We start from the raw sequence: 25,372 nt of genomic DNA on the forward strand, positions 1-25,372 counted from the left end.
CTCTACAACTGTTAGTGTGATGGACACTAAATTTTGACCATAGGAGCATTTCCTCCAGGATAACTTTTTAATGATGATTATGACATCATAGGTCAAGTGGTACAGGCGCCATCTTGGAAAAATCGAAAAACGTTGCACCACTATGTCTCCTAAACCACTCCATGGAAAAAATTGAAATGTGTCATCATTGGTGTTGTTAACGATGACGTCATTGGTGCCTTAATTATGACGTCATAATTTAACAAGGACAATGCTTAGTCTGATCAGTTTGAAATTTCTTGAGCATGATCTACACAACAATTATATTAGAGAATATAAATTTATGATGTCATTGCTCACATGGTCTGGCAACCATATTGGATCAAATAAAAACCCTTCAAAAACAAGAGTTGTCTCGCACCAAGTTGTCTGTGCAGGGTAAGTATTCTATGAATACCATCTAGTTTATAGTTATGTCGTTCCATCAAATAATGTCTGACGTCTGGTGGCATTCATGATCAGATTTTTCCAAACATCCCCATCCTGCACTGCTTCCTATTCTAACCTCAACCCTACCCAGCATAATTGACCTCTCCACATTTTCATTTTCTACATTCATGATGTACCCAAACTATGACATCTTCTGATTTAGCATCAGCACTTCTAATTTACATGGTGGTCTAATTTCTTCAACAGCTGATTTGTTTGTTCTTCTCTCAGTCCATGGAATTTTTAACATTCGTCTCCAAAACCACATTTCAAAACTGTCGATCTTCTTCCTTTCTTCCTTTTTCTTCTGTCCACGACTCACATCCATAGATTGCCACAGAGCATTCACCAGCCGCCTCTTGGTTTGTTTTGTCACATCTTTGTCTCTCCAGATCTTTGTCAATCCTGACATTGCTCTTCTTCAGAATACTAACCCTCTATTAATTCTCCTCCACATTCTCCACTCACTTCAATGTTAGAACTCAGGATGATGGAACTTTCCACCATCTCCACGTGATCATCTCCCAATCTGGACACCTCGATCCTCTCAGTTGACAAGATTTTAGTCCTTACTGAAAGTCAAAAGAGATTTTTCGTGAAAGTCAAGAAAGACTTTAATTAAAGTCAAAATATGTTTTTTAAATAGTATGTGGTTATTGTATAAACCAAAAATATTCATTTAAAAACTGTATATACTTTCCACTTTATTGAAACTGTCGGCATTAATGAACTTTACATGCCTCTAATAAAAATGCAAATTAGGTTTGTAATGTGATGTGACATGTTTATAATGTGAAAAAGCTACGAAGCTGCAAAAGCAGCACAACTGCAAACTGCCTCCCAGGAATGAACATATGAAATGTAGGAAAACATAATTTTACGTAGCGATAGAGGGTAAATGACAAGCAATTGATGAAATAGCAAGGATGGTAATCTTCTTCGTTTTTGCCTGCCCCAATTATCCATACCTCCTTGTCGAGGTCTGGTGTTCAATTGAAGGTGGCAGGAATTTGTGGAATTATCCCAGATTGCCGGTGATAACTCACCCAATCTTTACTAAAGATACGATCTTCTTCACTCAACAACGAGCTGATCAATAACGATGCTTCAGGCCGAATCTGTGTCATCGTGGCAACAATTTGTGTTTTTATTGCAATAATAATCTGGACTGGATCGATTTATTAACTTCACTTTAGATGTTGGTGCATTGTGCCGAGGCTATGATTAAGTCAAACTGTGGTCCTTTCATTTATGTTATTAGTGCTAATAAAGTGAACAAACAATGCTTTCCTCCAATATTCATCACACAATGGGTGTCTGCCATGTCATGAAAACACCTTCGCTGAAAAATTAATATTAAACAATTTACATCTACTCAATATGTAATATATTCCCTCTACATTGTGCCTAAAAGACCACTCTACTCCCACTGCTTTTTTATATTTCCAAAGTTTTATATTTTATATATAAATATTTATTTATATATATATATATTTTATTTATTTATATATATATATTTTTTGATATATATTTTATATTTTTTATATATTTTATATAATTTGAAATAAATACCATGTGTCTTCATGTAAAGTGATTGGATCATCTACAGTGATTTGAGATGAATGGATCAATAAACACTAGAACCGGCACTCGGTAGGGAGCATTACCTCCACCTGGTGAATAGTTTACGTTTTGTATCCCACAGATAGGTCGGATTTGGATTCTGACCTGAACCAAAATCGAATCGGCTTGTTCTTGTCACCTAACCAACTCATCCACCAAGTTTAGTCAATTCTCGTCCATAACTTTTTCAGATATCCTGCTATATATCGTTTTTGGCCCTATCTCCCAATGGTGAAAAATCACTTTAAAATTCTACTAGCCGGATCCGGATCTTCACCAAAGTCTAATCATTTCGTCCTTGTCACATGCGCTACTTCTCCGCCAAATTTCGTCCGAATCAGTGCACAGCTTTTTGAGATATCTTGTTCACAGACAAACACACACACAGACAGACAGACAGACAGGGGTGAAAACATAACCTCCATCCACCTTTGGTGACGGAGGTAATGAATTATCCAAACTTTCAACAGGTAGAGCATTTGAGCATCTTTATGCGATACATCTTCAGTTTTGATGAGGAATCATTTTATTGAAGCGAACATTTTACACACCAAAAACAGGAATATTATTACATCTGATTCAATCAAAAGTTTTTCCTTTAGATATCAAGTTCCAAGGACTTTGCAAAGTACGTACAAAGTTACAAAGTACGTACAAAGTACGTACAAAGTACAAAGTTGCAAAGTTTGCACAGTTCCAAAGTACGAGTCTTTATGTCTAGTTTGAATCCAAGTCGAAGAAAAAGAATTGGAGCTCGATTCGGGGCTGTAGCCCTGAACTCGAGTCCTGCATCACCAGAGTAGGTAATGCAATGATCGTCGTGTGACCTGACAAACTTTTCCTGTGCTGGGTGTCAGCCTAGAGACGATAAACGATGGGCGTTTTCACACGGTGGAATTACTGGCACTCGAGCAGGGCCTCAAGCTGTCCGTGGATGGGGGTAAACCCAAGAGTCTCACGGCAATGGGCAAGCAGTCCAGCCTGAACCTAAACCATCCTCTCTATGTGGGCGGTGAGCAACAACTACCGCTCTGCTATCATCCCAATGGGCATTGTGGGCTTTGATTAATTATCGTTTCCCATCTCCGCTCCCCGTCCCCTCACTGTGGCCTTGCATTGCGATGTGAAAAAGATACCTTTGGTGGGTTGTTGCACATTGCATGGAGTTGAGACTTTTTAAATATTCGAGCCTCATTATGCAACTCATGTGTGCGCAGTGTTTATATGGAAAAGGCTGAATTTGCAGGAAAGCAATAAAAATTTAAAGTAATCTGATACATCCCATGATACGCATATATAGTGGGTGTAGACAGTGACAGACAAGCATGAACTATTCAATGTGCAAGGCGATAGGTGTTTGAATGTGTTCATCCATTCAAGGCTTCTCCCAGTTTAGAAGGTTTAGTTTTGTTTTGTCACATAACTTAGATTTCAGTCATAATAGGCCTACTCGCATTTTGCTGGAACTAAAACGTGGTAACGTAGTAATATAATATAATAACATTACGATTGGTGTTTTATTTGCTGTTTCACCTGAAGATTCTGTAGCTCATTATAGATGTTCCCCTCCCCTCCCCCCACTCCCCTCCCCCCATCCCCCATCCCCCCTCCCCCCTCCCCCTCCCCTCCCCTCCCCCTTCTCCCTCCCCCCTCCCTCTCCCCCCCCCTCCCCTTCCCTCCTCCCCTCCCCCCTCCCCTTCCCTCCTCCCCCTCCCCCTACCCTTCCCCCTCCCTTCTCCCTCCACCCTACCCTCTCCCCTTCCCCCCTCCCCCTCCCTTTCCCCCCTCCCCTTCCCCATCCCCCTCCCCCTCCCTTTCCCCCTCCCCCTCCCCTCCCCCCCTCTCCTCCCCTCCCCCCTGTTCCCCTCCCCTCCCCTTCCCCCTTCCCTCCCCTCCCCCGCCCGGCAATGCCGGGTACTTCTGCTTGTATAATATAATAACATTACGATTGGTGTTTTATTTGCTGTTTCACCTGAAGATTCTGTAGCTCATTATAGATGTTTTGTACTTCCACTTACACTTTTAGGCCTCCCCAGTGGTCTGACTGTGTCCAAAACCAAGACATCTCCGGCCAAGAACAGCATGGGGAGCTTCCATGGCTGCCTGCGGCACCTATATATCAACAGCGAGCTGCAAGACCTCCGCAAAGGGCGAGCAGGGGGAGGTGGTGCTGGTGTGGTGCCCGGCTGCGTGGCTTGCCGACGGTCGTCCTGCCAACATGGCTCGTGCCTACTTTCAAGCGCACACCCACTCGGATTTGTGTGCCAGTGCCAGACCGGCTGGCTCGGTGAACGGTGTGAGCGGCCAGACGTGCACGCCTGCCATAACCATAAGTGCGTATACCCTGGACTGGTGATGCATATCTTCATGCATGTCACTTTTACTCTATTTTCCTGCATTTAATTTTATACTGTCAGCTCGTGTTAACTCTTGACAAAATGTAATCCGAGTGAAAGTGTCATCATGTGCTGGGCGTCATTATGGGGCACATTGTTCTGGAAGGTTTTCGGCACGTTTTCTCTCATGCAATTTAGATGTCATCAATTTCATCATGAAGGTCCTACAATAGTATCATTAAACCTTTTAAGTTGTGTGTTGCTATTGGAGATGAAGTGCATATAAATAGATAATTAAATAAATAAATAATTAATAAGTGTTATGTCACTGTAGGCTGTAGAATGGTGAAAGGTAGACAAATCTACTATAAATGAGAGCCGTTGGTCTGTGTCGCCATTTTTCCCAGAGATGGCTGAACAGATCTTCGTCAAACTTTCAGAGGTTCATCAGTGAGTGCCGGGGAGTGTTTCAGGCAAAAAAAAGTTCGGTTTTTAATTTTTTTTTAAATCGCTCTATACTTCTAAGCCTTTTTGATTAGTGACAGTTATATACAAGTACACATTCGCATAAATAAATAAAAAACAATCACCAGACATTTGAACACATATAATAAAACAATTCCAGAAGCGGTCGACGTTGGTGGTAAGGCTTCTTCTTCTTCCTGAACATCATCATACTTAACTCAGAAACGTAATGAATGGCACATTCACCAGCATATATTCAAGTAAAAGGTAAAATGATGATTTGACATTCGTGATGGATTCTGATTTGGATGTAATTGTTTTTCCATTATATTTGCACTCATTTCAAATATGTTTTGGCGTCAGGAAGGGCATCCGGCCATAAAAAAAAACATTGCCTCAAACAGGGAACCATGATTGTCATGGGGCCCACAAGGCTAACCCCCGCTCTAGCGGGGAAAATGGCCTTAAACGATCATTCATTCATTCATTCATTCATTTCAAATATGTTAATATTTCTTTTTCACTTGAGCAACGCCGGGAACTCCAGCTATAAACGCTTTTTTACTTTACTCGGGGTACAAATACAAATACAACTTTGTCTGGGGGGGGTAACATAGGCTATGTGGCCGTGGCCTCATTCGAGGGTGTGTGGCGTAAATTATCCGTGTAAATGTGTACCGTGTAGGCAGAAGGTATTACAATTTCCTTTTTTCCATGTGCAACACTGAGGTAATGAAGCACTCTTTGCATGGGTAAATTTTTCCTCCTTCCCTTACCACCCTTCCCCAAAACGGAGGGGCCTGTCAAAGCCACCCCTCCCCCCCAAAATATGTATATGTGGTATATCTTTCCCCACACCTCCCCCTCCCCTCCCCCTTCCACTACTCATTCCCTTCCTCACCCCTCCCTCTCCTGCTTCCCCCTCCCCCACCCACTCCCCGGCAACGCCAAATACTCCTGCTCGTAAATATATAATTCAAGGTTGTTTGTCGGTAGCCCTGATGTGATGGTCGTGTCTATAAAAATAAATAATCTTAAGTTTTATGTAGGTTGTGGTGATCGTGAAATGTATATAAATAAATAATAGTCCCCGAAAGGATATACAATCTTGTACTAATCTATCCCCTAAAAATAAAAAACTTAAGTTTTTAAAATTCCGAAAGGAAATTGTGTGTCCCATGAGTATTGGCCCCAATCCCAAAATAATTTTACCTGCGTCATGCACAGATATTATTGCATACATGTGCCAAATATGTAAGAAATGTGTCCAGAGTCTTGCCACATAAACATAGGCACAAGAAGACCACTGTACTGGCAATGCAGCCACTTGTGTATCTGAAAATGTGTCCACTAATTCACAATTAGAGTATAATAAGGTGTGAGAGGAAGAAGGAGACTTCACTTTGCAGAAGGAAATAAAAATATTATATCTATATAAGGAAAGTATATCTTCATAGCAGCGTGCCATTCCCACGACACAACACCTTCACCAAGGATTTAACAGCAAGTTTAGCAATATGTTCACGCAAACGCGAGCAATGGCATGTCACGCAGAGCCCTAACCTCTGAATAACTAGCTCAGGGTATTTATGGACTTGGGTAGGCAAACAAACTATTGGCTATCAAATATATGTGAGCACGATTGTGCTCAGTGTGGGACTTTTGAAATGACCAAAATGCTCGTTCATGTGCAGAAGGGCCTAGAAAGAGAGATCTTCGGGGCATGTGAACCACTATTGTGCATGTGCGATAAGGATTGCTACTTAAAATGGCTCAGAAAGCTTCTAAAAAAGCCAACAATACTTGGAAAGTACCTGAGAGAAAGATGGTGTGTGCCTCTGCACAACGAGAGAGACGGAGGGAGACACCGTATCTGGTGTGGGTGGTTCTGAACACCGATGGGCAAATCGTGTCTAGGGGATTTTAATGCAAAGGATAAGTTTAAAATAGAGAGTACTTAGAGCGCTGTTGCATGTGCAAGAGAGGTGGGTCCTAGAAGTTGTGATGTGAAAGGCTCATCATTCTGCAGGAATTGCCGTCAGTTGATTTATTCTAACCAATGGGGAATACACCCGAGATTCAGAACTTTTGTGAAAAGCAGTCTCCTGTTGGCTCTCTGAAGTATCCACAGTCTCCAAAGCAAGCATCAACATCTGCAACACCAAAACCCCTTGGTAGTCAGACACCAATGTCTTTTCGAAGAGAAAAGATGTGACGCAAAACACGTTTATACATGCAATTTCCGTGTGACGTTTCGTACACGTGTTTTCTGGTATGAGATGTCGCTTGGTTGCTAACATGCTGGCTGGCTTGAAACATGTTAATGTTTCTCCTTCATGAGGTTGAACACGGTAATAAAACGTTGACACAAAGATTGGCTATTTTATCCAAGCAGTATTGGAACACAGTAAGTTAACTTAAACCGTCAGGTTCTAATTAAGTAGCTGACTAAGTTTTAAGTCGAATCAGCAGCATGATCAAATCCAATGAAAACTTGTGTTCTGAAAGAGTCTCGGCAGGCCACAGAGCATCTTGCAACATACTTTCCTTTAAAAAGCGCTGCGGTAGCTGGCTCCTCGGATGCAGTTGTGCAAAACATCTTTCGCAAGAGTTGGCCTTTGAGGCGGGAATTGTATCTGTGCAGACAGACTCGGCAAACAAAATATATATATTTTTTTGTATACAAGATCATTTTGCTACCTCGCTACCTCGCTCTTTTGCTACCAACATTTTGCTACCTCGGAAACATGCTGAATGGAGAAGGTGGATCAGACTCGGCAACGGTTGCAAGAGTGAGATGTGCATGGAAGAAGTTTCGGGAATTGAGTGGCGTGCTGACGAGGAGGGGAGTGTCGTTGAAGCTGAAGGGAAAGGTGTATGCTGCATGTGTGAGAAGTGTTATGATTTATGGGAGCGAGACATGGGTAATGAACGTAGAGCAGCAACGAAGGCTGGAAAGGGTGGAAATGCGAATGGTTCGGTGGATGTGTGGAGTATCGTTGAGAGAGAGGAAGACAAATGATGAATTGTGAAAGATGATGGGAATAGAGCCTGTGATTGATGCTGTGAAGAGGAACAGGTTGAGATGGTTTGGTCATGTGTTGAGGAAGGATGAAAGTGACTGGGTGGGAAGAGTGATGGAAATGAATGTAGAAGGAAGCAGAGGACGGGGAAGACCGAGAAAGACTTGGCTAAAAATGGTGGAAGAAGAAATGCGGGCAAGGGGGTTAACAAGGAGAGATGCAGAAAATAGGGCAAAATGGAGAAGATTGTCATGGGGACCGCAAGGCTAACCCCCGCTCTAGCAGGGAAAATGGCCTTTAAAATGCATGTTGTTGTTGTATACAAGATCGAGGCTCGTGTAAGAGCTAACATCAATCACAAAAAAAAAAACGGACACACAAAACATACAATTAAGGGAGCGGGAGACAAGATGGGGAGAGAGAGGGAAGCACACAAGTACAACAGCAGAGAACAGGGACATCGGGAGATCTGTGAGAGGGAGAGGGCTTGTGGGGAGGAGGCATGGGAAGGGGGGGGGGTGGGAGAGGTATAAAACACATGGACACTGCTAGAACTTCCAGGAAAGAAAGGAGTCGGTATTTCAAAAAAAGTGGATTTGGGGTGAATTAACGGAGGTCGAAGAGGTCAAGGTTTTGGATGGGGGAAGATAAGAGAGGGTGGTGAACAGCTGTTTTAAAGACCTGGAGGGAGGAGTGGGATTGAATAGAGTGAGGGAGTTTGTTCCATTGGCGGGAGAAAAGAGGAATGAAAGAGTGAAGGTGAATAGAGAGTCTTGATATTGGCAGTATCACCATAAGAGGGGTGCTGGCAGATCTTGTGCGACCTGTAGGAGTATTTGGGGGACAGAGCACAGATAGAGCTGGGGGAGCAAGGCCGGAGAGGAGTCCGTAGAAGACAGAAAGACCACCTACCTGTCTGCGGTGAGTGAGTGAAAGGCCCTCGGAGTTAGCTTCAAATTAAATGGGTGCAAGTGTTTTATAGCATCATGTGATATAAATGCTAGACGAATAAGTATTAAAATAAATGTTAGGTAAACAACATGCAAGAACTACGCAATAGGTCAAAATTTTGTTTATTGGCTGAAATTTTGCTCGTGCACATGGATCCTCAAACCATCCCCTATTCTCTCCATTTCCTATTCTTGCCTTCTTCCAGATGTGCACATGGGGAGTGTGTCGCCAGTGATGCACACTCGTACAGCTGCCGTTGCCACGAGGGATACTTAGGGGTGCTGTGTGATCGCGACGCACAGCCGGTGGACCCGTGCCGGGACATGCTTTGTAAGCATGGCCACTGCAAAGTGAGGCCCGACAATGCCCCGGCCTGTCATTGCAAGTCCGGTTATCGGGGTGAGCACTGCGATGAAGGTGAGAGTATTTCCACGCATCGATCATGCACCCTCAAGCCCAATGCCTTTTTGCCAAAGCTGTGATCATCATCGCTTTGCAAATACTCCTCTGTGTGTTGCTCACGTTTTTGGTGTACCGATTCACTTCATTCTTTACACCTTTACAGTTTAGTGTGCCATTATCAAATAGCTGTGGATAACCTTATGTTATCCACAGATAACCTTATGAAATTTACCAAAATTCATAAAAGACCCAAATTGTACAGGTGAACAATCTTCACCAAAATATATTATACTCGGCTGTTATACTTCAGAGTCAAAACATCTTGGCCAACTGTTTACAAATGTCTCCTCAGGCCTGTTTGTCTCTGTGACTCAACATGTAGTAATAATTCGTGTGACATTTGACATTCTCATGCTATCTACTATCCCCGTCTTTGTCTATGCCTCTCTCGCTCTTTTTTCTCTTTGTCTTTCTGTCCTCCTTTCCCTGTAAAGCAAAAGTGGATAACAGCCAAGCTAACAGAACTACTGGTGATGTCCCTGCTAATGTTGACAGCCTTGCTAGGCTTCTCACTAACAGTTCCTCAGGAATCCATCTGCAGCTGTCCCAGGTGAGAGTGGCTGCACGCTTGAGCTGCACCCTGTCTACAAAGCATTCTGCACTTGACATGCATGCAGATCTTTTTTTCTTTTTTTTCTGTTCCATCTTCCCACTGCTGATCTCTTTCTTTCTTTTTTTGCAGCTTCTGCTTTTCTTTTTCTCCAAAGACTTGTGTATTTTCCTTAATATCATTCTTTGGTCTCTTCTTTCATGCTCTCTCAATTTTAGCCTTTTTTTGTATACAAGATCGACGCTCTTCTAAGAGTTCACAAAAATCAATCACAAAAAAAACCAAAAAAAAAAACGGACACACAAAACATACAATAAAGGGAGTGGGAGACAAGATGGGGAGAGAGAGAGAAGCACACAAGTACAACAGCAGAGAACAGGGACATCGGGAGATCTGTGGGAGGGCGAGGGCTTGGGAGGAGGATGCATGGGGGGGGGGGGGGGGGAAGAGAGGTATAAAACACATGGACACTGCTAGAACTTCCAGGAAAGAAAGAAGTCGGTATTTCAAAAAAAAGTGGATCTGGGGTGAATTAACGGGGGTAGAAGAGATCAAGATTTTGGATGGATCAAGGTTCAAGGTTCACTTTAGTCGTTTTGAATGCATCTATTATTACTAGCATGCTCATTGTCCCACGTCCCACTTTTTGTTGCGTTGTTCCTATCTCTATTTTTTTGATCTTCTAAGAACGGGAAAACAGGTACAGTAAGGGCCCCATTGACATCACCTGCCAGGAGCCAATCACAGTGCACCTAGCCTCGCACATGCAATCGGCATCTCATGAATTGTCGCCGAGCCAAGAGAAGCATTGCTCACTCTTGATTTGTTTTGGTATTTTTCGATGTGAATAATGGAAATGTTTTTGTCCAAAGCAACTTTGTCTTGACCCTGTACTGCCGAGGTCCTTGGCGATTACTATAGTACTGTGGCGGACACGAAAGCACTGACGTGGTGACATCACCCCGCACACCAAGTGGGGGTGGGCCACGCCAGGGAGAGAGGCGTGGCCTCACGATATACACGAGGCGCGCAGCCCTGAGCAGCTCAGTGTTACAGGCACTCAAGCGGCTGCTCCTAGCCACGTTCGGCCTCACGGAGGACGTACGGGCCGACCGCCTCCTGGATCTCCCCGAGCTCGGCGACACGCGCCCGTCGGTCCGAATGGACCATATGCTGTCGCTGTTGGGCGACGAAGCCCCTGGTTCTCTATTCCGGGCGCTTTTCCGTCGCCAACTTCCAGCACAGGTACGCCTCGCGTTGGCCGGGACCATGCTAACGGAACCCCGAGCATTGGCCGCCGAGGCGGACAGGTACTTCGCGGCTTCGGACACGTGGGCGAGAGTCGGTGCGGCCGTCGCGGATCTCGAGGCTGATGCTGCTGCCCACCTCGTGAATCCCGAGGCCGATGCTGATTCACAGCATCAGCTTACACAGCATACACAGCATGCTGATATGCACCTCGTGGCCGCCGCCACGCCCTGCCCACCGCCGCAGAGGAAACCGCCACCATGGGGAAAACCGCCGGCTCCACCAGCCTGGTGGAGCCAGCCGCACTCCTCCAGCTCCACCACCTTGTGCTGGTTCCACGCCAAGTTCGGCCACGAGGCTCGACAGTGTCATCCGCCATGCTCCTTCAACAGGTCGGGAAACGCCCGGGCCGGCGCTCGATAGTGGCAATGAGCGCCGGCCGTTCGAGCAGCCTGCTGTTCATAACGGACACCTTATCCAGGCGCCGTTACCTGTGCGACACGGGAGCGCAGGTGAGTGTCATTCCTGCCGGTACGTCGGACAAGCACGCCGCGGGCGGGGGCCCCGCGCTGCTTGCCGCGAACGGGACGCCCATCCGTACGTACGGAAAAAGCTGCCTCTCTCTGCGGTTCGGAGGGCAGGTTTTCCGATGGTCGTTCGTCACCGCCGACGTGCCCATGGCATTGCTTGGCGCGGACTTCCTGTGCGCAAATGGGCTCCTGGTCGACGTAAAGCACAGACGTCTTGTCCAGGCCGAGACGTTCAGCTCGCTCGCTTGTGCACTGCCCAGCTCGTCGAGCAGCTCACTGAGCGGCTCACCGAGCGGCTTGCCAAGCGGCTTGCCGAACGGTTCGGTTCCGGCCACGTTGATCTGTACGCTTCCGGCAGCGGACGAATTCACCCGCCTCCTCGCCGGCTTCCCGGCCTTCACGCGGCCCACCTTCTCGGCGGGGGCCGTCAAGCACGGGGTGGCCCATCACATCCCCACCGTCGGGCCACCGGTCTACGCCCGGGCACGCCGCCTCGAGCCGACGAAGCTGGCGGTAGCCAAAGCGGAGTTCGCTACCCTGGAGCGACTCGGCATCGTTCGGCGCTCGGAGAGTGCTTGGGCGTCGCCGCTGCACATCGTGCCAAAGCCCGGCGGGGGATGGCGACCGTGCGGGGACTATCGCCGTCTCAATGACGCCACCACCCCCGACCGCTACCCCGTCCCCCACATTCAGGACTTTTCCGCCCGTTTGGCGGGCATGTCCTTCTTCTCGAAGGTGGACCTCATACGCGGCTACCATCAGGTCCCAGTCAGGCCGGAGGACGTCCCGAAGACGGCGGTCATCACGCCGTTCGGACTCTTCGAATTCCTGCGGATGCCCTTCCATCTGAAGAATGCGGCTCAGGCGTTCCAGCGGCTGATGGACAGCGTCCTGCGCGACTTGGATTTTGTATACGTCTACCTGGACGATATCCTCGTCGCCAGCGCGTCCCGCAAAGAGCACCTACACCACCTCCGCACGCTCTTCGAACGCCTGGGCCAGCATGGCCTGATTGTGAACCCCGCAAAGTGCTGGTTCGGCGTCGCCGACATCGATTTTCTGGGGCACCGCGTCACCAGGCACGGAGCCGTCCCCCTGCCGGCCAAGGTGGAGGCGGTGAAGGGGTTTCCGCGCCCCCGCACGATCAGGGGGCTGCAGGAGTTCCTAGGCATGGTGAACTTTTACCATCGGTTCCTGCCCCGTATCGCCCAGCTCCTGCGCCCCCTGCACAAAGCTCTCCGAGGTAAGCCGGGCAAAGGCGACGTTACCTGGACCGAGCAGATGGACGCGGCGTTCACGGGCGCGAAGCTCGCCTTGGCTAACGCCACCATGCTCGCGCACCCGGCGCCCGATGCACCGATCGCCCTCACCACCAACGCCTCGGACTACGCGGTGGGCGCGGTGCACGAGCAATGGGTGCGTGGAGTTTGGCAACCGCTGGCGTTTTTTAGCCGGCAGCTTCGCCCGCCCGAACGCCGTTACAGTACCTTCGACCGCGAGTTGCTCGGGCTTCACTTGGCGGTCAGGCACTTCCGCCATCTGCTCGAGGGCCGTGCGTTCACGGCCTTCGTCGACCACAAGCCGCTGGTCTTCGCGATGGGCAAGGTCACCGAGCCGTGGTCGGCCCGGCAGCAGCGTCACCTCTCGGCCGTGTCCGAGTACACGACGGACATCCGGCACGTCGTAGGGAAGGACAACCCGGTGGCGGATTGCCTTTCCCGGGCCGTCGCCCACGCAGTCCACCTCGGCATTGACTATGCCCGGATGGCAGCGGACCAGGCCGCTGACCCTGACGTCCAGGCCTTGCGGACCGCCGTCACGGGCCTCTGCGTCACCGAGGTGCCGTTCGACGGCACGGGCGCGGCCCTCTTGTGCGACGTCTCCCTCGGGCGGCCTCGCCCCATCGTGCCCGCGGGCTGGCAGCACCAGGTGTTTGACGCCATCCACGGCCTGTCCCACCCGGGCACGAGGGCCTCCCAGAGGTTGATCGCCGACAAATTCGTCTGGCATGGCCTCCGGAAGGCCGTCCGCGGCTGGGCCAGGACGTGCCTCGCGTGCCAGCGCGCCAAGGTGCACCGGCACACCCAGGCCCTGGCCCCGTTTACGGTGCCGGAACGCCGGTTTGACCACGTCCACGTGGACCTGGTGGGACCTCTGCCCCCCTCGCGGGGTTTCACCCACGTCCTCACCATGGTGGGCCACACCACCCGGTGGCCGGAGGCCGTGCCCTTGGCGTCGACGACGGCGGCGGACGTCGCGCAGGCGTTCATCGCCACCTGGGTCGCCCGGTTCGGTGCCCCCTCAGACATCTCGTCCGACCGCGGCCCCCAGTTCACCTCGGAGCTCTGGGGGGCGGTCGCGCGGGGGCTCGGGGTCCGGCTGCACCGAACCACGGCCTACCACCCCCAGGCTAACGGCCTGTGCGAGCGATTTCACCGCTCATTGAAGGCCGCGCTCCGGGCCACCCTCCGCGACGGCGGCTGGGTCTACAGGCTCCCCTGGGTCCTGCTGGGCCTCTGGACGGCGCCCAAGGAGGACCTGCGCGCATCCGCGGCGGAGTTGGTCTTTGGGCAACCGCTGCGGGTGCCGGGCGAGTTCCTCCCCGACTCCACGGCACCATGGTCTGCGGCACAGCAGCGTTCCGCTCTGCAGGAGACCGCCCAGAGGTTCGCCCCGGTGCCAACGGCACGCCACGGGCACCCACCGACGCACGTCGCCCCGGAGCTTCGCACGGCGGAGTACGTTTTCGTCCGCCACGATGCCCACCGGACACCACTGCGGCCCCCGTACGACGGGCCTTTCCGCGTGCTGGAGACCTGGGTGAAGCACTTCACCCTGGACATCGGCGGTACTCCTGACCGCGTTTCTGTGGACCGCCTCAAGCCGGCCCACCTCGACGTGGACCATCCACCGCCAGTGGCCCGACCCCCGCGTCGGGGCCGCCCCCCCTGCGGGCGGACCCCCGGCACCACCCAGCCCCGCCGCCACGCCGCCCCCCGGTCCTGCAGCCGGAGGCATCCCAGATGGCATCCCTGCATCCCAGACGCCGCCAGTCGCCAGGGGGCGCTTCGGCCGGGTCATCCGTTTGCCCCGCAAACTGACCCTTCAGGTGCGCGGGAATTCTGGGGGGGCGCGTGTGGCGGACACGAAAGCACTGACGTGGTGACATCACCCCGCACACCAAGTGGGGGTGGGCCACGCCAGGGAGAGAGGCGTGGCCTCACGATATACACGGGGCGCGCAGCCCTGAGCAGCTCAGTGTTACAGTGAGCTCTTGAAATAAAGACTCTTACAAATTGCCGCGTTGTCCGCTTCCTCCTTGCTTACAAGTAGCGCGCGTAACACCGCGCTTTAGTACCATTTCCACCATTTCCACCATTTCCACCATTGTGCGACCAGTGGTTTGGGAGGAAATGCAAAAATGGCGCACAGACATTGGATCCTATATGTAAAACACATCCTGGTGATACCTGTGTTTGCAACACTGTTCTCATCCTCACTCCTCAGCCCCATAAGTCTCCACCCCCAGTGAATTTAAGTTGATAAACTGCTAGATTGAATTAATGTGGTGCTGATGGAGTACATGGTTGAGTGTACAAATGGTCTCTTCCTGCATCCAATTTCCTTGAGAATCTATTTAATACATACAACTATGCTAAACCCCAGAGAGCAAACGACTCGAATTATATAGACAAGCAATGGTACCCGCCCTACGGGCGGTGATTCAATTGGGAAGCCCAAATGAAAAGGCAAAATATCAGAAATTGAAGGCTTTTTATTTTAAATGATTCATATAAACATCCGTTGAATCATATCACACGCAAATCATCAAAATATAAACAGTACATGGCACCCATTTTGAAAAAAGATTGAATTCTGCAATACGGAAGCGGTCGCTACACGTCTTTCTCAGTCGCACGTTTATGTGTGAAGAGTGCGCACCGAATCTGTAACACGGAAGCGGCCGCTACACCTGTTTCTCAGTCGCTTTGCACACGCTGCCGTGTTACTTCGGAGCCGCACGTTTATATAGGAAGAGTTCGTCAGGAGTCAATCTACTCTCTCCTGGTATGTAGAATTTCAACAAAAGCCACATCACTGTTCATATCGGTAAATATTATTCCATCGTGTTTGGGAAAATTGGAAAATTGGAAAAATTGGAAAAACAATGTAGCCTATTTTACTCCAGGGGGTCCTAGGATTACCCCCCCCCCCCCCCCCCCAAATATCGTTGCGATCGGTTCAGACATTCTTGCGGTACCTGGGAACAGACAGACAGACAGATGGGCGGACGGACATTTGGTGAATTATAGTAAGATGTCATCAATTATTTCCTGCCAGATGCGGGTTAAAAATGAAAGTCACTGAAAACATATTTTTCTGTTACTGTTAAACTCTCGTGCTTTGTTGCATTATGTATAAGGTTCACTGGGACCCAAATTCCTATTATGTTGCCAAGATGTAATCGGTAAGTTGGAGTTTTCAATTTCTTTTCATGGTGTCTCAGGTTTACGGAGGAGTTTTTCAACATATAATGAATTCACAAAAACAACATCATTACACAATGGGCAAATAAACATACTGAACTGATTATAAGATGTTTGAACAGGCTCTGAGGGCAAACAAAATTAAATTTTCTTCTAAAAATTATCATCAGATAAAGCACACATATTGGTTGGAATTTCGAGTTATCATTGTGTGACCAATGCCGACTCAAATGTAAGATCCCAAAATCGTGGCATAATGCCGAGGTCATTCCACTGCTGAAACCAAATAGACCAAAGGAAGATGCCGCAAGCTGTCGATCAATCTCACTCCTGTGTGTGCTGTGTAAGGTGCTTGGTAGTTTGTTGTGAACCTGATTAGAGACACTCGCTGGCACAGCTTACCATTTGACCAGGCAGGCTTTCGCAACAAGCAATTTATCTCTGACTAAGTGATGTGGAAAGACAAGGTGTTGAGGATACTTTTCCTATTTATTTATGCAAAATGGAAAGTCTTCATTTGGATTTATGCCAAAGTGTTGATGAGTTGTTTTTTTTTAAAGAATTTACATTAATTTGAATCTCGGTGGCTTGTACGATGACATTTTCTTAATGGAATAATGACAGTGCTACAAGGAATGTGAAGAAGTTGCCCAGCTAGTTTGAAAAATGGCCTTCTTCATGGATCAGGTTAGCAACACCCCTATGCAGGTACCTGAAAGGGCATAACCCATCCAAAACCTTGATCTTTTCTACCCCCGTTAATTCACCCCAGATCCACTTTTTTGAAACACCGACTTCTTTCCTGGAAGTCCTAGCAGTGTCCATATGTTTTTTGACCTCTCCCACTCCCCCCTCCCCTCTTCCCACGCCTCCTTCCCCCCAAGCCCTCTCCCTCCCACAGATCTCCCGATGTTCCTGCTCTCCATCTTGTCTCCCGCTCCCTTTATCATATGCTTTATGTGTCAGTCTGTCTTTTTGTAATCTATGCCTCGTCTCTTACACGAGCCTCGATCTTGTATACAATATATATATATATATATATCGAAAAAACAGCAGGCCTGCCCCTAACATGTTAACAATATTTGTTTTACAAAGATCGAGAGATTTTGGAAGACGTCAGCAACAAACTTTACATCCTGTGTCCTGTTACCAGGATAGTTCCACAAATTGTGCTTCAAATCAAACTCAAAAAGGTTCTTACACGCACCTTCCATTTTGGCAACCCTTCTTAAGATTAAAAGTTACTTTTGATGGAAGAACACTTTCTGTAAACTGACATGCAAACCCTACAAACCATCATATTGACTCATTTAATCACATGTTGATTACTGCTGACTGGTGTCATATTGGCCAATGAAAACACGTCGCCGATCAGCTGTCGTCGCAAGTTATAATTGTCTGCCAATACTATGCAAGTTCTCTCCACTGGAGTTCCTCTCACTGCTTATACACATATATCCCAATAGCAAACCGCTGCTGTCACGTCACATCCTTCAAAATATTGTTCATAGCGATTCCTTACATTATTACTCGTCCATACTCCACATGTGCACTTCCCAAAGTTAAATACCTCAATCACATGATCTTCCCACAACCTATATGTGATGAGGTCTTCGCCCTACACTCTACACATACTCGTGAATGTCCGCCATTTTATATCCTTCTTCTCCAAGACTACCAGCATGATGATGTCCATGTGATGACATAGATTGGTCGCTTCTATTCGGCCTTAGGTATTCAAGTTGGTGACTCTTACCACTCGACGACCCCTGACCGATCGGAGTAGTTGCGAATTCAACTGTACACAGCTCTGCCCAATTAACGGGGGTCTATAGTTACGGTATGGTTATCACTGTTATGGTATCGCAGACCCTAGAAGCAGGGCAGATCCTATCTGCGGAGCCCACACATGGCCCATGAACCTATTCACAGACCCCAAGGAACAGGTGGGAGCATGTCCATGTGGTTTGAACATGCCTTAACGCTCCCACTTTGCATGGAGTCTCTCCAAGCCTAAACTCAATATCGACCTAAACTCAATATTGACCCAAACTCAATATCGGCCTAAACTCAATATCGACCTAAACTCAATATCGACCTAAACTCAATATCGGCCTAAACTCAATATCGACCTAAACTCAATATCGACCCAAACTCAATATCGGCCTAAACTCAATATCGACCTAAACTCAATATCGACCGAAACTCAATATCGGCCTAAACTCAATATCGACCTAAACTCAATATCGACCTAAACTCAAAGCCAATATGCTTTTATTTCTGAAAAGTGAGTTTTCTTGTGTTTTTTTTTCCTGCGTAAGCTGATGAATCATCAGACTTCAGGACAGATGAGCAACAACAATAACAACAACAGAAACCATAATGTTGAGCTTTTGCCATATTACTGCTATAATCTTTAATTGAAGGAACTTTGTTTTGATAATAACTGATGCAGGGTTTACAAGCATTAAAAGATGTCAATTATGACCATGAAGTTGATCTCTTCCCTTGGTTCCACTGATTGTTTTCTAAGACACATAGAAACTAATGGCTGAGGCACCATTAATGCATTCGTTCGTATGTAGCACAATGCTGTGGGGTAGTATCAATGGCTGAGGGCGTGGCTTTGCTGCTGATGCAACAATGCCCTCTGCTGTTGAAAGCAGGAATCGAAGTAGGCCAGGGGGGCCAGTGATAGCTTGCCTACTCTTCAAGAAGGACACCATGCAATCTTTAGCGTCTACCAACTAGTGCAGGCACAGGATGCCAGTTTACCATCCATCCGATGGACAGAACGCACATTGATGAACCACCCTGCCTGTGAAACACCAGGATGAAAGTTTATAGCTGGTTCAGGATTCAAACCCAGGCTAGACAGCTAAGAGGTGAGTGTGCGTACCTCTAGGCCATCTTATCAGCCCCAGGCTGGCACCGCATTAGTGTCAGCATGGCACATCTTGCTGGATTCATTCAACATTTTGCTGACAGACACAGGTGTACAATATTTTGTTCACGTACCATCATCTGCCATAATTCTGCTTTTTTTTGTTCGAACTCAATACTGTCAACATTGCTGGTATTTGACAACTATGAAAAAAAATTCACAGGCAAAATCTATTGGTTGTTTCTCATGTCACATTGACAATTTGTAAATCCTTTTCTTACAATATTCATTATACATCTTTGTTTGAATTGGGGAAAAGTGTTGCTTCAGCGGTCCGTCACTAAAGTTTAAAGTTAAACCGGATGTTCAAGGTATCCCCAGTTATTGATCCTTTTTTTGCTTTTCTTTTTAATACATTACTTTGTGGTGTTGTGTCCTTCACATTCACAAAATTTACGTGGCTATCTGTTGTTATGCACTAATAATAGGTAAGTAAATTCATAGCATTTGCTACTGATATGCCAGTACCTTCAGTGAGAAATGAATATTAGCTCTAAAAACAACGAAATGCCTTAAAGGTTTAACACACACATACAACTCTCTATTACTCTTGTCATGGCCATGTGACTCCCTTCTCCTCCCAATGGGGGAAGTGGGGTGGTGGAAGCGAGGTCCGAGTTCAGCATTGTTGCCATTCGATCTGATGTTGTTATACATTTGTGGACAGCTAGTTCCCCACGTCTGCAAAATCATCTCCATCAGGATGGACTCTGAATGGCTCCACCCTGTTCACTAACAGGCCTCTGTCTCTCTAAGATGTACTTGTGACACTTTTTTTGCCTCCTTCCTTCCTAAAGTCTCTTCTACATCCATGATCTCCCTTAGATCATTCTGAATCACATCCCTCCTTCTGGGTCCACATTGTGGGCGTAGTTGGGGCAGACACTTGAACAGGCTCACCTTTGGGGTGCAACGGTCAAGCATCATTGCAATATGACATAACTATTCTAGACAGTCTTTCGTAACTGTTATGGCTGCTGTTTTGATGTCACCCATTCATTGCCTGATATGTTCTGACATTATGCGCTGCAACATTTGTTGTTCTTCTTCTTCTTCGTCCGTATGCAGCACGAGGCTGCAGAGTAGCATCATTGGCTGAGGCCGTGGCTGTGCCACTGATGCAATGCCCTGTCCTGGTTAGGGCAGGAATGTAGCCATTTTGCCGATGATAGCTCACCTACTCTTCACGAAGGACAATGTTGGATCTTTAATATCCACCAACTAATGCTGGGAGATGGGATGCTGTTTAACATCCATCCGAGGGACATCACACACATTGATGAATCACCCTTCCCGTGAAACACCGGGATGACGGTTTATAGCTGAGCCAACATCCAAACCCAGGTTAGATGGCTTAGACACAAGTGTGCATATCTCTAGGCTAATCTGTCAGCCTCTTCTCATTGGTATCCATCACTCAGATCTATAGAGGAGTATTGAGAGCACACATACTTGGCATAATACCCACTTTGTGTGAATTCTCAAGTCCTTGGCCAAGAAGACAGGCTTCCTTTGAACACCAAAAGCTTTCGAGGCCTATGCAATTCGTCTCTCTATTCCTGAGTCCATTATCACAGATGAAGACCCTATGTAAAGAAAGAATAAAACTCTATGGGAAGGAATGTGTTGACTGATTCAACTAGAACAGCACTCGGTGGAGCGCATACCTTCGCCAGGCTGAACACTGAACAGTTTATGTTTTGTATCCCACTGATAGGCCGGATCTGGATTCGGACCTGAACCAAAATCTAATCGGCTTGTTCTTGTCACCGAACAAACTCGTCCACCAAGTTTAGTCATAACTTGTCCATAATTTTTAAAAATATCATATCATACAGTATATCACTTTTCACCCTATCTCTCAATGGTTAAGAATCACTTGAAAATTAAATAATTCCTGTATCTGAATCCACACTCAGATCTTCACCAAAATCGAATCGATTCTTCTTGGTCACACACACAACCTCTTCACCAAGTTTCGTCCGAATCCGTCCATAAAGTTTTGAGATATCGTGCTATATATCAATTTTTACCCGATCTCTCAATGGTGAGCAATCACTTAAAAATTAAATAATCGTCATATCCAAATCCAAATTCAGATCTTCACCAAAATCGAATCGATTATTCCTTGTCACGCTCAACCGGTCCACCAATCTGGATCTTGATCGGATCTGGATTAGATCCGGATCTAGATCTTGACCAAAATCTAATCATTTCGTCCTTGTCACATGCGCTACATCTCTGCCAACTTTCGTCCGAATCCGTCCACAACCTTTTGAGATATCTTGTTCACAAACAAACAGACAGAGGTGAAAACATAACCTCCATCCACCTTTGGTGGCGGAGGTAATAAGGGTGGTGAGCCTTGTCCTCTAATGTGACCTCCCTACCAATTGGCATGATTTTGGTCTTCGGAATGCTAACATAAAGTCCAAACTGACCTACTACCTTCACATACTCTGCCATGGCCTCCTCTGCTCCATCATCTAGTTGTTACTAGAAGTGCAGCATCAATAGCAAACTGACTCTCAGTCAGTTGGTTCTCATCAACATTTCTGCTGTATCTTGTAAAAACATTCCCAGAGCCATCAACATTTGCTGCACAACATACTGAATCATAGGCCTTCTTTAGGTCAAAGAAGAGGAGTAATAATTTTGTACTTTGTTCCCAAGACTTTTTCACACGTTGGTGAACGGTAAGGTTCAGGGCAGAGTATGCTTGGCCTTTTCTAAATCCACATTGCGACTCTGGTAGCTCTTTCTCAGCTAGTTATTGCAGTCTCTCCAGAAGGACTCCAGCAGCAAGTTTCCCAACAATATCCAACAATACAATGCTTTGCCACTTGTGACACTTGCTCAGGTCTTTTGGAGAGGGGCAGGTGGTACAGGTTCTAGCATAGATGAATCTGCCCAGTACTTTGGTACCTTTCCTTCCTTCGATCTGGCCTGAACAAGGTTTAGCAGTAATTCAAGTTACATCCTGCTTTGATCATCTAAATTCCAGAGACACCTCTAGCCTTAGCATGATTGAGTTGCCCACAACCCTCTTCAACCCTGCCCTAGCGGGAAGTTCAACCATTTGTGGGTGAACAGGTCTGTTGAACACACACACACACACACACACACACACACACACACACACACACACACATGTCAGAACTCCAAGCCTCAGGTACTGCCTTTTAATTCCCTAAGCATTGATAAGTGGTGTATAATTTACTCATTTGAATAGGAGGATTGTATTTTTTGCAAAATAAAATTTTCTACTTGCAAGCAAAACAGGGAACCATCAGCCAAACACACCAAGGCCTGGCGGGATTTGGTTTTTTTCATTAACACTACGAGCAACAGTACCCGCCCTATGGGCGGGACTTCAATTGGGAGGCCCAAATGAAAAGGCAACATATCAGAAATTGAAGGCTTTTTTTTATTTTAAACGATTCATATAAACATCCGTTGAATCATATCACACGCAAATCATCAAAATCTAAACAGTACATGGCGCCCATTTTGAAAAAAGATTGAATTCTGCAAAACGGAAGCGGCCGCTACACGTCTTTCTCAGTCGCACGTTTATGTGTGAAGAGTGCGTGCCGAATCTGTAACACGGAAGCGGCCGCTACACCTGTTTCTCAGTCACTCTGCACACGCTTCCATGTTACTTCGGAGTCGCACGTTTATCTAGGAAGAGTTCGTCAGGAATCGATCGACTCTCTCCTGGTATGTAGAATAAACAGTGTTTGTGGAATTTCAACAAAAGCCACATCACTGTTCATATCGGTAAATACTATTGCATCCTGTTTGGAAAAATTGGAAAACTTGGAAAAATTGGAAAAACAATATAGCCTATTTTACTCCCAAGTGTCCCAGGAATACCCACCCAAAATATCGTTGCGATCGGTTGAGCCGTTTTTGATTTACCTTCGAACGGACGGACGGACATTTGGTGAATTATAGTAAGATAGGGGTATGATGGAGCTCAAAAACCAAGAGGTGCTCCAAGGGTGAAGGCAATGTTTTGTGTTTCTGTCACTCGCTTTACTTTAAAACTGCAAATGATCAATACATGGGAACACTTGTCACCTTGCAGAAAACCCGTGCAAGAGGAAGCGAAGTCGATCCTACGCCCAGAGGCAGCGAGGATACGCAGCCTGTCGCTCTACCCGCAAGGTGGCCAGAATAGAGTGTCAAGGACCATGCGGTGGAGGCCAGTGTTGCCGGCCGACACAAACCAAGAAGCTGAAGTACACATTTCACTGCACCGACGGTTCCTCCTTCGTGGAGGAAATAGAGAAAGTGCAGAAATGTCAGTGTATTTCATGTGCCTCCTAGGGTTGTCTCCATGCATCTCCAATTCTATATCTACGTCCATCTTTAATTAAACCGTTGTTGATCTTTTATTCTCTTTGCCTCTTGCAATTTCTTCCCCACTCTTTCAACCTTTGTCATCCTTACTTCTTCTCTTCCCCCCCTACCTTATTTTGCCGAGACATCTCAAACTTACGAAATTGTTTCTTTTGCCCATCACGTACTATATTGTTTGGGGGGTGGGATGGTGATTGGGAGCTGGGGGACTATATTTGAATTTGTATTGTGAAATATTTTTGAAGAATTGTCTTCTTTATATATACTGAAAGTTTTTTGTTATTCTTGCAGAGTGAAAGAGCCCATAAAGAGCCACTTTTTTAACAGCAATTTCAGTTGTTGCAATATTTGTGGGCCCCACACCAACCAGAAAAGGCATACAATGTCACTCCACCAATTGATCATTTAATATGAAAAAGAATGTTTATTTTTTAACGCTTCTAAGTTGTAGAGGTCCGTAATATAGCTGTGTCCCTTTATTATTTTTACAGCGCACAACAAATCTGAACCATGGGGTCGCTGTGTTCATTTCAGTATTAATTGTTTTGTAATATATATACATATATATATTTTTGTGGAAGTAAATGTTTAGAATGGGAACGCTTCACTTGTGTATCCCGATAATATCTGATATATAGTTTCTTCTGCAACTTTATAAATGGTTTATTCAGTATTTCATATGTGACAGCATAATGTATTTATTTGCATTAAACTATCAAATTTATCAATGCTAAAACAATGCATCTGCTGTCCGATATGTAATATATTATTTATTTTGCATATTTTTGGGAGCAAGGGTGGCTTTCATCACCAAATTTTCCGGACTTACCTTTCATTATCATCATCACTAATTTTAATGTACTGTATATTCATTATTTTTCTGTGCTGTTATGAATGATGGCTTTAAAGCTTCTCTCAGAGCACTCAAAGTTCAGGGTTGGGCCATGATCCCACCTCTAAGACCAAGGGTATATTTTCCCTGCACTGTCACCTATCAAACACGCAGAAGGTTGTGGGCTTTACCGTGGATACTATTTACGTATATTTTGACGTCATTATGATGATGATGATATGTAATCTCCCCCCCGGTAAACCACCTGAGCCACGGTGTTCTGACAATTATTCTCAGCCGCATCATCTTCTTCTCAAACACCTATCGAAAACAAATTTCAAATAGTACTCCCGACTCCTCCGTAAGATATTCTGTGTTGCCTCTTTGACCTGGATCATAATTACGAACACTGCCAACACAAAACCGTTTATGCTATTAAATGTGAAAATAATCTAAGGAAAATATTTTGTACATGTTTAATACTTATATTTAGTACTAATCGATTAATAAAGAAAAAAAAACTTTAGACATGTGAAGACCGTGTGCTTACGTGAGATTTAGACTTTTATTTGTTTATTGTCCGTAGGTGTTGCTAACTTTACCGACATGGACATTTGTACTACAGTGTAATATGGTTGTGAGTGTACCTCGTTAAGGAGAGCATAAGAAATCGCATCACATGACCAGTTGTGTACCTGGAGTCCTTCGTGCTTGGAATGTTAACCAATTACATTTTGTGGTAATTCTTCTCTTCTCATGATGGTCTTGTATTCATTTGCAGAGCCTTCGTGCAATTAGTTTCGTGTCTGGACCGGTTGCTGTGGAATTCATAATAAAAAAAAGGCGTAAGAAAATATATGACTGTGCAGTTGAACTTTTGTTACAAAACTAAAACATCATGAACTTTCATCGTTTGTTATGGTTGAAACAAAGATCCATATGAGTGTTTATTCCATTGCTGTTTGTATGTGAAAAGTGCACATGCTCATTTCTTCTGATATAGGCCTTGAGATGAATCTCAGCCGCTGTCTTTAAGGACCACGACAACATTTCACGGATGAATGGGTTGCCAAATGAAGAGGCTCGAA

General features: G+C 46.3%; 1 protein-coding gene across 2 annotated transcripts in view; it reads left to right on the forward strand.

The window, feature by feature from the left end:
- Positions 1-25,140, forward strand: part of LOC137423189 (slit homolog 2 protein) — a 559,055-nt gene extending 533,915 nt beyond the window's left edge. For both annotated transcript variants that reach the window (XM_078774590.1, XM_078774591.1), the window contains 4 exons: positions 2,949-3,103; positions 4,118-4,424; positions 9,072-9,283; positions 23,178-25,140. In XM_078774590.1, the coding sequence (XP_078630716.1) occupies positions 2,949-3,103; positions 4,118-4,424; positions 9,072-9,283; positions 23,178-23,419 (916 nt within the window). In that variant the 3' untranslated portion in view covers positions 23,420-25,140. The remainder of the gene's footprint in view (positions 1-2,948; positions 3,104-4,117; positions 4,425-9,071; positions 9,284-23,177) is intronic.
- The last annotated feature ends 232 nt before the right edge of the window (positions 25,141-25,372 follow it).

Source organism: Myxine glutinosa, chromosome 3 (genome assembly GCF_964187855.1).
Source record: "Myxine glutinosa chromosome 3, kmMyxGlut1.1, whole genome shotgun sequence".
Classification (NCBI taxonomy): Eukaryota; Metazoa; Chordata; class Myxini; order Myxiniformes; family Myxinidae; genus Myxine; species Myxine glutinosa.